This window comes from Nanorana parkeri, unplaced genomic scaffold, assembly GCF_000935625.1.
Source record: "Nanorana parkeri isolate BGI_ZX_2015 unplaced genomic scaffold, ASM93562v1 scaffold218, whole genome shotgun sequence".
In the NCBI taxonomy this organism is placed as follows: domain Eukaryota; kingdom Metazoa; phylum Chordata; class Amphibia; order Anura; family Dicroglossidae; genus Nanorana; species Nanorana parkeri.
Window position 1 is genome coordinate 360,630 of NW_017306486.1, and position 14,239 is coordinate 374,868.

Below are 14,239 nucleotides of genomic sequence, written 5' to 3' on the forward strand. Positions count from 1 at the left end.
GGCTTAGACCACCCAAAATAAATATGAAAGAATGAAAATGCATTCTGCAATGTAAGTGAAGATTTATGCGAAATCTCTCTGCTATTAGTACTGATAAATATAAAGAACTGGTTGTTTGAGGTCAAACAAAGCTTTAATGCATATTTAAAAATTGAGAAATTAATTTTGCCAAATGGAGGGGCAGTCCAGAGGAGGCCAGATGGCTACAATTGATCAAAATTTGAGCAGTGTGTGGCCAGCTTTAGACATCCGCTAGACATCCTGCATATCTGCAGGAGGAATATTAATTGTTGTTCCAGTTAACAGATGACAGTTAAGATGACAGTTCATACAGGCATCAGGTTATAAAATGCATTTTGGCAATTACATTCAATTGTGATTTTACTCCAATGCAGAGAAAGGAAACAGAATTTTCCCTCTTTTTCCATCCTCTGTGTTTCAACATAAAGTATTGAGAATGTTTATATAGTCTATATAGCCAAACAAAAGTAAGGGCACAATATTTGCAGTCTAACAAGGCATTCCTATCTCATGTATTATAAGTGTTCCTGTGGCTTATCCTGCAGTTTAAATGTTTATTTTCTCAACAGAGTCGCTGTGTGATGACATGTGTAAAACAGTCATAGCATGTGGAGTCTTTCTGTCCTTCATCATCTCAGTGCTGCTCTCATCATATTTCATTCATCGCTATCATAAGAACTCGCCCAAGCCACCAATCGCTTCTGCTGAGATGACTTTCCGCCGGACTGCCCAGTCGTACCCAATAAGCTATTCCTCTAACAATGCTCGGCGCCCATCTCTGGACTCTATGGAGAACCAAGTCTCTGTGGATACATTTAAAATACCTGTAAGTTTCTCTCTTATTACTGTAGGTCTTAAATAGAAATCATGTAAAATATAATGCAATTAGAATTGTGTGCTATGTCCCGAAGAAACCAACCACATTTCAGCTTTAAAGTGTAACTCACCTGCACCAACCCTACCCTGCTTGTCTTATACTCACCAGTGTATATCCAGCAAGTTATCATCTACAAGGCTGCAAGGGTGCTTGTCAAAATCTCAACAACTGTGCTGTACAGGCTCATGCATTCTTATGGAAAGCTCTTGAGTATGAAGAATGAATGCGATTGCAGAGCCCAGTTACAAGTCCGGCAAATAATATTATGTCAAGCGGTTGTGTAATCTAGTGTAGGCCTGCTTGAAGCAGAAAGGATCAGAGGGTTTTATTGTCAGCATTAAGGAACTGTTTTATTTTGGCATGGGACTATGATTTTTTCTATAGGTAGCTCAATGGATGAATAATGTAAATATGACTCAAATGTAACCCAGTAACTAAAATTTGATATAATCTTTTACATATTCACGTCATTTCAAAAGTCAGATTTTATTGCTTATTGTAACAATCTCCCCAATTGCACCGATTTGCTCATTGTGATATATCATGAGTTTATCCTCGAAGTGTAAAATGACCTGCACCCCCACATAAACCACTGGCAGCTCCAGATTCTCTGCAGCCAAAGCCAATGTACCAGATGGTATAGTAGATGTATAGTAGATGTGAATGATGCGATTTCTAAATGCTAGTTTGTTTATACCTGTAGCAAAGTTATGTCCCTGTTCATAAAATGGTTTATGTAATTATGTAATGAGAAATTATATAATGACCAAAAGTAACTTAGTTCGGCTGTATGACCAACTGTTTTCATTTCTTTGTCACCCAATAAGGAGGATCCAAAGTGGGAATTTCCTCGTAAAAACTTGGTCCTGGGTAAAACTCTTGGAGAAGGAGAATTTGGCAAGGTGGTCAAAGCAACAGCATTTAGATTAAAAGGGAAAGCTGGTTACACTACGGTGGCTGTGAAAATGCTAAAAGGTAACAACTATTACATGCTTACATTACTGACTTGCTTTTGAATTGCTTTTAGCATAATATTTAGGGTACATTCACACTATGTGAAGCGACTAGCATTTTTCTGGACCACATCAACTGCAGTCACTGCAAGGGAACATTGAACACAATGTATTTCTATGTACCCTGTTCACACTGCAACCCAACTTGAGGCTGGTTGCTGTGAGATGTGGAAGAATGCAGACATGCTAAATGTTTCCACAGCGCACCAGAGCTCACCTGATATCAGTGCCAGTCACTGCACAGAAGCTCTGCTGGAGTAGATAGGTGTGAATGAACTATGCAAGGCACCGCTGGCACAGAATGGACACCAACTTGCATGCTAAAATTAATCATTTTAGCATGCAGGCAGGGCAGCCATCACGGGGGTACGGCCGATAGTCATGTAAGGGGCCCGGGCAGCCTGGGGGGCCCGCCCGGGTCCCTTACATGACTATCGGCTGACGGTGAAGGGCGAGGAGGCCTGGCCCTAGCAGCGCAGGGCCCCAGCATTGCCGCTCCAGCGGCTTTGAGACAAGCTAGGGCCCCATCAGCGACGCTGCTCGTCTGATGTAGGACTGGCCGGAAGTGACATCACGTTATGGACGTGACGTCACTTCTGGGCGGTCCGGCGGCAGACGAGGCCATGTGTGCAGGTAAGAGGAGCTAGGAAGGAAGGAAGGAAAGGAGGGAGGGGAGGGATGCAGCCCTGACCAGCCCACCTGAGACCCCTTCAGAGCCCTGCAGGGTCACTCTCAGGTGGGTCCTGTGTCCAGCGCGTCACTAAGCCCTGCGTCCAGCACGTCACTAAGCCCTGCGTCCAGCGCGTCACTAAGCCCTGCGTCCAGCTGGGTGGGGGGGGGCCCGGCCTAAAGCCGTGTAAGGGGCCCCAAAATTTCTGTTGGCTGCCCTGCATGCAGGCATGTGTAAAAATACTCTTAGGTGTATGGAGAGTAAAGATAAGGAATTCTTTCTTTTACATGAGATGGATTTTTGTTTTGAGAGTGTGATTTCAAAGTATTGTAGCCATACACAACCAAGCAACTTGCACTTTCTGAAAAAGACCTAAAATAGTGATCTCAATAATTCTCTAATGTCAGGTTTATTTAAGTTGGACCCTTGTGCTCTCTTCCCAGAAAGTGCCTCACATAGCGAGCTGCGGGACCTTCTCTCTGAGTTCAATCTCCTGAAGCAAGTCAATCATCCACATGTCATAAAGCTGTATGGGGCCTGCACGCAAGATGGTAAGTAATCCCAATTAAGGATTACATTTATTTCAGAATATATCTTCTGGACACTAATGGCAAGTTTGCACATGTCTACTATGAGATACAGAGGTGCAAGTGAATAATTTATAGGAACATTTGCAATACAAAGTTTTATATATGGTTTGCTTTCTTGTTATCAAAGTATCCTGTGATGGTTTTATGATGTAGAAAAGTGAATGACACAAGCGCCAGCACCTGAAACTGTGTAGAAAATAAAATGTGATAAACTCTCGTGACAGCTCCCGCTGGTTAGGGCAACCAAAAAACTGAAAGAGAAGACAAAGAGAGCACCTCCATTGTGTAAAAATGTTTTAATATGACGATATAAAAGCAGCTAAAACCATACTCACAAACGAATGGATTTAGCAGGCATAAGAAAAAGATGGGCAAATGAAGAACACAGGCTGTATGTCCTTCCTGGTTTACGTGTTTCAGAGGCCACGCCTCCTTCAGAACCAATGTTTTATGATGTAGGCCAATGCAAAACCAAATGAACATGAGGATAATATCAGAGACAAAGCTTAATTAATTTAAGAACTCCTTAATGACTGGTAGGATTCCCAGTGATTGGCGGAGGGCTACGGTAGTCCCAATATTCAAAAAGGGGGCTAGGTGCCAACCTGGGAACTATAGTCCGGTCAGTCTAACATCGGTAGTTTGTAAAATGCTAGAGGGCATAATAAAGGATTATCTGGTAGAATTTGTTCAATAAAACGGGATAGTTAATGACGATTAGCATGGGTTCAGGAAAGATCGTCCCTGCCTAACTAACTTGCTAATAGGTTGGACTTGATGGACTAATGTCTTTATTCAACCTCAAATACTATGTAACTATGTAACTATGTAATATAGCAAATGTGTCCCTCTAATGAAAGATGTAGCCATAATGATTGCATTGTCTGAATACAATCATTCTCAGCATTTGGTCTAGTATTTTTATTTAGTATCCTGCATCCTAAAGTCCTTCCAATTTGCAGCAGGGGTACATTTTGATGTGGTTATTGTGTATAGTAATTTCTCAGTTATATTTTATTATGTTTGTATAATGTTTTTAACTCTATATTTTTATCTTTATTCAGGTCCCCTGCACCTTATAGTGGAGTATGCCAAGTATGGTTCTCTGCGAAGTTTCCTGAGGGAAAGCCGCAAAGTGGGGCCTAGTTCTGTGGGTGGTGACTCCAATCGTAACTCCAGCTACTTGGATAACCCAGACGAGAGAGCCCTGACAATGGGAGACCTCATCTCCTTCGCCTGGCAGATATCTAGGGGAATGCAGTATTTAGCAGAGATGAAGGTACTTTGATTCCACTCACAATTGTCTGAAAGGTTGGAACATGTATGCTGCTCTGGTCACAGCTGTGTGGACATTATCTTCATCTATCAATGAGTAAAAGAAGAAAATGTATTTTGAAATGGTTGTGAGACAAAAACTGGCACTGGTTCATCCGACTAAGGAAAGAGATTCATATTGTAGTTTGGGGTCACTTATTGCATTACTGTACTCCACAATTAAAAAGCACCTTTCATTAAAGCCCCATTATGTGCAAAATATGACCCCCATCCCCTTGCTGCGGGTTGGAGGGTGGGAGAGGTGGCAGCAAGCAACCTAAAGGTTGCTCACTGAAGCCATTTCACTAATGCAGTGCTTTATTTGGTCCCTCATAATTTTTTCCAGCTACAAGGGAATAGAAAAGGGGAGCTTAGTATTACCTGGAGACCGTCTTTACGTTCTTACCTACCTAGCAGTAAATAAGATTCCTTAAGGAATCTGTGGCAAAGGAAGTTTTAATTTGCTAGCAATTCTAGAAAAGTATAGTGAAGGGATTATGCAGTTCTTGCACGTCATTTTACGGTGACATGAAAGCTCCTCTAACTACAGTTCCCAATGACTAACACAACAGACCAGGCTAGGCTGCTTGTCATGCCAGGAGCAAGTTATTTAGATCTGGCTACTCTAATAGCATCGCCCCTATGAAGCCACCACATCACACTGTAGTCTAAGTGGTCAAAAGAGTGTCAACATCGTCCTGATTTGAATAGTGGTCTTACAGCATTGACACCCTATTAGGTACTTTTGGCAAGTTGAAGGGCAACTAAAAGCAAACTTGCTGATGTGTAACTTGGAAAGCTGCATTGTGTAAATGTTGTTATGATCTGACCATAGTACTACGTTAATGTCCCTTTTATAGCTTGTTCATCGAGATCTGGCAGCAAGAAATGTATTGGTGGCTGAAGGTCGTAAAATGAAGATATCAGATTTCGGTCTTTCCAGAGATGTATATGAGGAAGACTCATATGTAAAAAGAAGCAAGGTAAACTGTTTATCCCCACTGCTTGCACAATCAAAGCTTCAGTAGAAAATATATGAGAACAAATAGCAGAATATATAACATATTAAGTAGATGATCATCATTGCAGAGGGTGTCTGTTCCGTATTACATAGTTCCTAAAGTTCCTTGGCCTCTATGGTTGAAATAAGGGGGTCTCAGCCTAAAACATTAACCATCGAAAGCTATTCCTAATGTAGCTATTACTCCCCGCAGGGAGCCGCTGTTTGCATGGTTCACATCTAGTCGGTCTAGGGGTTGATTTCCAGCTGCGCCCATTAGCACTAACCGCCCTCTCCTGGTGCCCATAAATTGATGTCCACTTCAGTAGTATGATGCTAATTGAACATTTTATTGAACATCTGCTTAGGGAAAGAAGGTATAGGGGTTCTAGATGTCTAGAGTGTAACCATCAGCAGCTCCAGACTCACCGGACCTTGCAAGAGTAGTGATGCAGATCCACAATCCAGGTATGGAACACCGACCCTGCTCGGAAGTCCACATAGATCCAGGGCACTTCAAGAGCCTGCACTGGTCCTGGTTCTTCTCCTCTTTCCATCTCTCAGGCCTCCTCCATGTTGGAGGCCTCAGGGAAACCTTTTCCCTCACTTCAGCCAATGCCCACCCCCAGGCCTCGGCCTAGCCTGGGGGCAGGCTGAACAGGACCCAGCCCTAATCCATGGCTGGTCCAGGCGAGGGAGAGAGAGCACATGGCCGCTCCCACCCATATATGTACACTCACCCAGCAGGCACCACTGGCTGAGACAAGCCCAGTGGTTGGCTGCTGTACTGTACACATATTACAGTATCCACCATTAGCTGTCCCACAATATGACAGAGTCTCACTCCGCCCAGGGGGGTACAGACAAGGTTAGACACCTGGGATTAACCATGTAATTGCTACTACAAAACCAGCCAGGCTGTCTACAGCCTTGGAGATCACTAAATGCATAGTAGTCACATCACAAAGGGTGCTGGGCGCTACACTAATTTATGTCATGAGCCCATTTATGTGCCATATTCAGAGGGTATTGTAACCTCCCAATGTTTTGAAGCTGAAGCCCTTTTTCTGAGGATCAAGGTTCACAGACACATATTTATTTATTAAAAGCATTTTATGTAAGACTTGGTAAGTCGAATGTTATATCTTTTTCTCATGCTTTGATTTTAGGGAAGAATACCGGTGAAGTGGATGGCGATAGAGTCCTTATTTGATCACATTTATACCACACAGAGTGATGTGTAAGTTCTTCCTTTAGCCTTCTCATAAAATTACACATTTACATGAAATCGGCTTTTAAAATACACTATGTGGCTGAAAGTTTGTGGATACCTGACCATCATACATTTATAACTTGTGGGCATCCTATTCTATAACTATGGGCATTAATAAGGAGTTGGCTCCTCCTTTGAAGTCTTCCACTCTTTTCTGGGATGGCTTTCCGCAATATTTTGAAGTGTGTCTGTGGGAATATGTTCCGATTTGGCCAAGAGGGCATTTGTAAGGTGCTGTATTGATGTTGGATGAGATCAGCATTCCCAGTTATCCCAAGTGACTTTAATAGGATCAAGGTCAGAGCTCTGTGCTGGTCATTCAAGTTTCTCCACACTAAACTCATCAAACCATGTCTTTATTGACCTGGCTTTGTGCCCTGAAGCACAATCATGCCGTAAGAGAAAAGAGCATAGAGCCATTCTGGTCTCTCCAACTCCAGCACCAGGATTACATTCAGAGTCGAGTCACAGCATGGGATGGGATCTGTGTGCAGATAGTGCTACTGATTGAGCCAGCAAACAGTAGCATTTCCTGCTCCCAGATTCCACCCTTCACCTCAGCAGTGCAAGGACCAGAAACTGGATAAGCCAAGGGCATGTGTTGGAAATAGTCTAAAACTGCCAAGAATTTCAAAACACTACTGTATAACTTTTTTACAGCCTCCAATCTTATGACTTAACATTCTATCGTTTAAATAGGTGGTCTTTTGGTGTTCTTCTATGGGAAATTGTTACACTTGGTGGAAATCCATACCCTGGAATTGCTCCAGAGAGGCTTTTCAACCTTCTAAAAACCGGTTACAGAATGGAAAAGCCAGAAAATTGCAGTGATGAAATGTAAGTATATCATTATTCATCTGGGTAATAGATGAACATGCCCTCTGAACCAACAAGATAGTTTAAACAAATCAATATATTATAAGGAGAGTAGATAAAATAATGAGAGTGTCAGATTTTGCTTTTTTCTGCACTACTTGCAGAGATTTTCTGCTAGCTTGCATTTATGACCACTATATTATTGTTCTTATACCAGATAACACTAAAATACGTGTTCTTGGCTTTCAGGTACAATCTTATGCTGAAATGCTGGAAACAGGAGCCAGACAAAAGATCAACATTTGGCGAGATCAGTAAAGAGTTGGAAAAGATGATGGTAAAAAGTCGGGTAAGCCTGATGAAATGACAGCTTGTATTAAAAGCATGAATAATATTCAAATATACCCCCAGACTACTCAAGCTACTCATGCTTAGCAAATGCCCATACCTCATCTCAAGATGAGTTCCCTGTTAGTTATGACTACTGCAATAAATGCATTTTACCATGCCTTTAGCAAAATAAATATTTGTTCCTAATATTCTAACAATACTTTTGTCATAGTACTGCTGTCAGGGTTATTCTTTGTCATCTGTTTCCCATTGGGAAGATTTCCCTTCACTTTCTGTCCTGTAGACACAGGAAGTGGGAAATAATCTCTAAAAGTGAGGGAAACCCTGTCTTAGATAGTTGTTATTGAAATAGGTGTCCCCATTGGAAGATTTCCCCTGCTATTCCTGTTCTGATGACAACTGAAAATTCAGTCCCGTTACAGTGGTCACCAGGACAAATAGCGAGGGCGAATTTCCCCAACAGGGACACAGATAGAAATGAAACCACTCTATCCAAAACAAAACATAAAAAAGTTTTAGCTTTAAATGCACTTTAGTTTTACATTGCTCAAAATAGATTATTGGCTTACAATTGCATTTTTATTGATTACATAGAATAGTCTCTTTCTTAGTGTTAGGATTTACTCAGGATCTACGTATGTTGTACACTCAGGATACTCTTTTACTTTTTCCACTTTTCCAAAGACTTCTGTGGTTTCCTTATTGTTCTGAAACGTGCAATGGTTTTGTTCATTTTAGGATTTAAAAAATGTAAAGAGGTCTAGATAAGCTGTTTGGCAGGAAATCATACTGGAAATGGATGGGGGGAATGGATCATAATCATACTTAGCACAGTAATGACAACATTACATCACAGTATGATGATGCAGTTTTCCTGCGCCAGTATTTATGTAGTCACTCACAGGGGTCAGACCCCTCTATGCATTGCTCCTGGTCATAATGAAGTTTAATTAACTAGGTGGGGTCAGTGCAAGCCTAACAACAACAATGTATGCTCATCCTCCTCCTCTATTGGGTTAGAAGTAGGGGTTGTACCTTGGGTCTGCTTATCCTTCCTGTGCTAGCAGGGTTTGATTTATACTTTCTGCCCCTAACTGGCAGTTGACCATGCCACTTTTAACCCAGTCAACTGGCTAGCTATGTATTACATTTACATTTGGCTAGGGACAGAGAGGATGAATGAGACAGTCAATAAAGAGCTGTCTTCTAGAACAGTGGGCCAAACTATTACCCTGGTCTGCTAATAGTTAGGTTCTAGGTGTATAGACCCAGAGTGGATGAGTTTTAAGCACAGACCACACTGTTCCACATAGAAAAATACACAGGCTGTGCAGAGACAGCAATTATGATGAACCACTAGATTTCTTTGGCAAGCAAGGCAACAGTATGGAATTTTTGTCATACACATTAATGTGTAACTGACAGCCACATAATGTATGGTTGGCTCTTTGCCACCCTTGGCAGCTGCAACAACTAAGGCCATACTCTATGCTGGCTATGCAGGAATCCAGCCATTTATACTAGTTTTGCAAATGGAAAAGCTGGAAAATAGTCAAGTAATATAGGATTTAAGAAAAGAGCAAAAACAAGGAAAAGTCTGCTGTATTAGCTACAGAGATTTAAGCAGCGTGACAGATGAACGGAAACAGTAAATTATTTTCAGTTCAAACTTTGAGTCATTGTTTTTAAGTTTATTAAAAGTAAACATTGCTGTTATTTTTTAATTTTTACTATAAATACACAGAATGTATGTCTCACAAGCTGAGATGATGGCTACCCAATCTTGTCTTTTTTGGCTCGACATAATGACGATGTCTTTGGGGTCAGGCAAGATACCGGTCAGATGGCCACTCTCAGAACACTGATTAGACAGGTTAAAGAAAACACACAGGGCTATTCACAAAAGGGTGAAGAGTTTGGAGAAGGCCGGAGAAATGAACAATCTAGGACAACATAGCTAAACTGGAAAGTGAGCTGAATTGAAGAATTTTTCCAAATCAGCTATTTTTGCCTAGATTGTTTGCTTCTCTCCTGCCTTCTCCTAACTCTTCACCCTTTTGTGAATAGCCCTGACAGTATTTCCCCTTTTGCACAATATAAATGACGCCTACCCTTGTTCTTATTTACCTCCTTTTTTTCACCTCTATTGATCAATTTCTCGTATATATATATATATATATATATATGTGTGTGTATATATAAAAAAAAATTCCATTTTACAAAGAACTAATTTAACACAGCAAATTATTCCCAAAGCACTGTTACCTAAAGAGACATGACCACAAAAGCTGCTTGTTTGGAAGCTGACACTTCACTTTATTGAAATCTTGGACAGGGCCATTTGATAAAAAAGGGATCACTGCAATGGTTTTGTAAACAACAGGCTTTTTACAACAAAAGAGCAAGGGAGACAGAGGAAAACATGTGCAAAGTCATCTAAAGCACCACTAACTAATTGAATAAAAACTGTATAACATTCATATGTAATGTTTTATATTTACCTGGCTAAAAGAAATGTAAAATGTTATTTCTCCATCATCCTTTAAGGGAAATAAGAAACAGTTGGGTTTATACTGAACTTTGAATAGGTTGGGACACTGGCAAAAAGGAAAGTTATAAGTCAGCCCCTGTACCATCCCTTCTTTACCTGGCATGCCCCAGTTTTTAGTTAGTTTCCCTCTGAATTTGGACGCTTTTTCTTCAACTCTGTTGAAAAAAGTCTATCCATTTTTTGTGGCCATCTTTGTTTTGTGGAAATGTGTTCAATGTCTTTAATTAAGATTCCTTGCTACACTGCTGCTTATGATGGTCTCTGGTTATCAGCTATCTGGGTTGTGCATTTTTATAACACTTTGGAGGCATACCAGGACCCTTCTGTACTGGGCATGTAGACCTAGCCTAAAATGTGCCTTTAGGCACTACATTTTGGCACTTTCCAGACCTTTAAGCACTGTCTTAGATAGCAGTGGAGCGCTTTCCAGATCCAGAGCCATGGCACAACCCAAGGTGTGACACTGTCTCTAAAGACTAGTTTTATGAGTAAAATCGCTTCGGCTGAAGCACCAGGCTCTTCCTCACTGTTTGCACTACTAGGCACCTTTTCAACCTTACATTGACCACTGTTTTTTTCCTTGGTTAGGGTTAAAGCTGAGGGATTGACTTCTGATGTAATCTGCCAGGTGGAGTTCTGTGCACGCAGACTACGCAATCTGTTTCCCACCATGCTGCTACTGTACCTGCTCCTAAAGCACTATGTGGATCTTTGATCTCGGGTTTGATTTAACTGCCAGTATATTTTGATTTGATAAGCTCCAACTGTCTAAAATCCTTATCAGTACCTGCTGCCCAGGTTTATAATTACATGAGGCCTTTCCTCACATTGGGTCTAATTGGATACTGCTAGATGGCACAACATATCTTCCCAAAGACATAGAGAGGAAAGTCCTGCTGCCACAGGTGACATCAGCCCAATGCTCTGTTAGCGGTACTGGGGCGTTTATCCTTTATCTCCAGATGGAACTGACGCTTGTAATCTAGAACCTGGGACTGCTTTTTTTAGGGTCATCATTAGCCAAGTCTACTTCAGTAGACTTGGCTAATGATGGGGTTAGACAGGGTTGAGGCCTCCCCCATGTCCACAGGGACCTCCATGTCCACTCTGGACTTCCTAACTGTTTGTGCCGACTGGCCTTAACTGGAGTAGTCTGCCAATAGGGGCTCTAAACACACTCTGGCAGCAGAGTCTGTTTGTGATCCTCCTGAGTAAATTAAGCCGGGAATGCAGCCCATTTTGCCATATTTAATTCAGACTCAGAGTCTCAGCAGTCAGGAGAGGTTGTTTTTGGGTCACCACAATCTCCTGCAGTTGACCCAGATATACAGGGTGTTGTTTCAAATATTAATGATATAGTGCACACCAGCCAGCTGTTCCACCCCTTCAGTCTTATAGAGCTCCTACAGCTGCAAAGACCTTTCTGCTACACCTGCTTTTTGAGGCATTCCTCTATGCAGACTGGAAACACCCTGAGAGTTTTCCAGAACATTTCCTTTTTGAGAAGGGATTTTTTTTAATCAGTGGTCTGTGCCCACTGTGCACCAGTCATACAGTTAAACAGAGATACCACATAATAAAAGGTTTCTCTGACAAGAAGTAGAATTCCCTACTTAAATTCCAGTTTAAATTTGCTGGTTTGGCATTCTGCCCTGTGTTGGCAGTCATCTTGTTCTCTCAAACCATGTCAGAGTGAGTGGAATCTTTTAAAGAGGATCACACTACCACTAGGGTAGGTTGCTGTTTCATAGACGTGTTAGAGCAGAATTCAGAATTAAAACTTTGTGCTTTAGTTGTGATACCTTGTTGCAAGCCTGTAATCTGGCATATTGCATGGGATTGATGTCTGGTACAAATGTGAATGGCACACAGGCGTGCGTGGGACAGAACAACTGAGCCCTTTACCCTATAGATGGACATTGTCTCTTTGGACCTGCTTTTGAAACTGTAATTTGCAACACCATGGTTGTTCAGAGTGTGCTCCCATCTACATAATCTGCCATGGCAGTAAGTATTTATAGACTTTCTGAGTCTAATTCCCACCCAGGCTGTTGGTGCCCAAAGCCAGAGGTCAGGTCACTACTTTTTTTAAATTAGGTGGCTGTGTGTGCTAACCTCTTGGGTAGGGCATCTCTCTCAGCTGCACTTCACCATGTCTACAGTGCTTCTGTACATATCTGTGTATTTATATAGGTCTTACTAGATTCCCTACACCCTTGGACCCTTTGTTCCTGCTCTATTGGAACCTTGCCTTTGCAAATATCCCCCACAAATATTTTCCTGGGAGTTTCGATTCTAGGTGAGACATTCAGATGGTCCCTATGTACCAAGAAGGCCCTGGTGGCATCCCTCAGCCATTTAGGGTTACTGGTATGGTTTTGTCCCCTGCATCCTTTGAGGACTCCATTTGCACTCATGTCCTCATACCTGGGGTGTACGGTGCTGTAAGACCTTCACATCTGGAAATATTTAGGAATTCCCTCTGTGACAAGGGCAAGTGACTTGGCCCCTAACTGGATGCATATTCAGACACTGCACTGCCTTCTGGACCTCTTGATCCTGTAGTCTTCATTCTAATGAGAGGGGTTTGCACACCTGTGCTTCATTTCCTACATGACATGACAGGGCCCTGTGTTGTCAGCAGGCAGCTCATGCTGCACTGGCTGCAGGTACTCCCCATTGGGGATAGTCCCTTCATCGGTCTTGTCCACAGTCAGGCGAATGTGCTTAGCTGTTTAGCTGAGGCTCCTGGCTCTTGCTCCACAGTTGTGGACACCTTGCTAGGTCAGGGTGGGTCAGATAATTCTTAGTCCCATGTTCGAGATCTGGTAGGCAGCGTCTGCAAGGTTTCCCTGTTAGAACCCAGTAACGCTCATGGCCAGATTTGCCACAAGGCCACCGAGGCGGCAGGGAGCAGAGGGGCGGCAGGGGTGTAGAATCCCTCGTCTGGGACATGCAGTTCCGGGCGGGTAGTTGTTTTCTACATTTAGCCCTGTTTGCCCGAAGTGGGAAAGCCACTTGTTCGTGTACAAGTCATCTCGGTGATGACAGCAAGATCACTTGTAATGAGACTGCAGGTCCATCCTAACCACCCCCAACCCTCACCTACCTCTCTCCTTGCTGGCTGCCTTTTTTCCAGAGATCTTCAGGATGGAGAGCGGGAGCAGAGCGGAGAATATCCGTTCTCAGCTCTGCTTCGTATAAACAGTGAGAGGGGAGAGCTGCACTCACTGTATTGGAAGTGACAGGTTCAATAAAGAGAACATGTCACCTTCAAACACAGGGGATTGTTAGCTCCGGTGCGACAGCAATAAAATGAAGTGAAAAAAAAGTTAATAAAAAACCAACTAAATCAGTAAAAACTAAAAAAAACACAAGAAAAAGTAAAAAAAAAAGAATAAGAAATACTAATTGAAATAAAAAAAATAAAAAGGTGATTTTAAAAAGTAAAAAATAATAAGAAAAAAATTCTAAAAAAATAAATAAGTTAAAAATAATAAGATACAAAATAAAAAGTAAGTAAAAAATAAAATAAAACATATGTAAAAAATAAAGTCAAAGATGATAAGATAAAGAAAAAAGTACAAAAATAAATAAAAACTTAAAAAAATAAAAACCGTTTTTCAAAAAAAAAAGGAAAATTAAAAAAAAAATTTAAGTAACCTCGTCGCCCCCGCCATCTGGTTGCCAGGAGTTGGCGGTGAGGGGGGCACATTGAGGAACCTGGCCTTGAGGCAGCAGAGAGAGTAAATTCGGCCCTGGT

At 41.8% G+C, this 14,239-nt stretch overlaps 1 protein-coding gene across 1 annotated transcript in view; it reads left to right on the forward strand.

Moving 5' to 3' along the window:
* The window catches only part of RET (ret proto-oncogene), a 75,257-nt gene that overhangs the window by 52,573 nt on the left and 8,445 nt on the right, over nucleotides 1-14,239 (forward strand). The window contains exons 11-18 of the mRNA XM_018555933.1: nucleotides 591-847; nucleotides 1,726-1,873; nucleotides 3,025-3,132; nucleotides 4,236-4,450; nucleotides 5,346-5,468; nucleotides 6,655-6,725; nucleotides 7,458-7,595; nucleotides 7,824-7,923. Of these exons, the coding sequence (XP_018411435.1) occupies nucleotides 591-847; nucleotides 1,726-1,873; nucleotides 3,025-3,132; nucleotides 4,236-4,450; nucleotides 5,346-5,468; nucleotides 6,655-6,725; nucleotides 7,458-7,595; nucleotides 7,824-7,923 (1,160 nt within the window). The remainder of the gene's footprint in view (nucleotides 1-590; nucleotides 848-1,725; nucleotides 1,874-3,024; nucleotides 3,133-4,235; nucleotides 4,451-5,345; nucleotides 5,469-6,654; nucleotides 6,726-7,457; nucleotides 7,596-7,823; nucleotides 7,924-14,239) is intronic.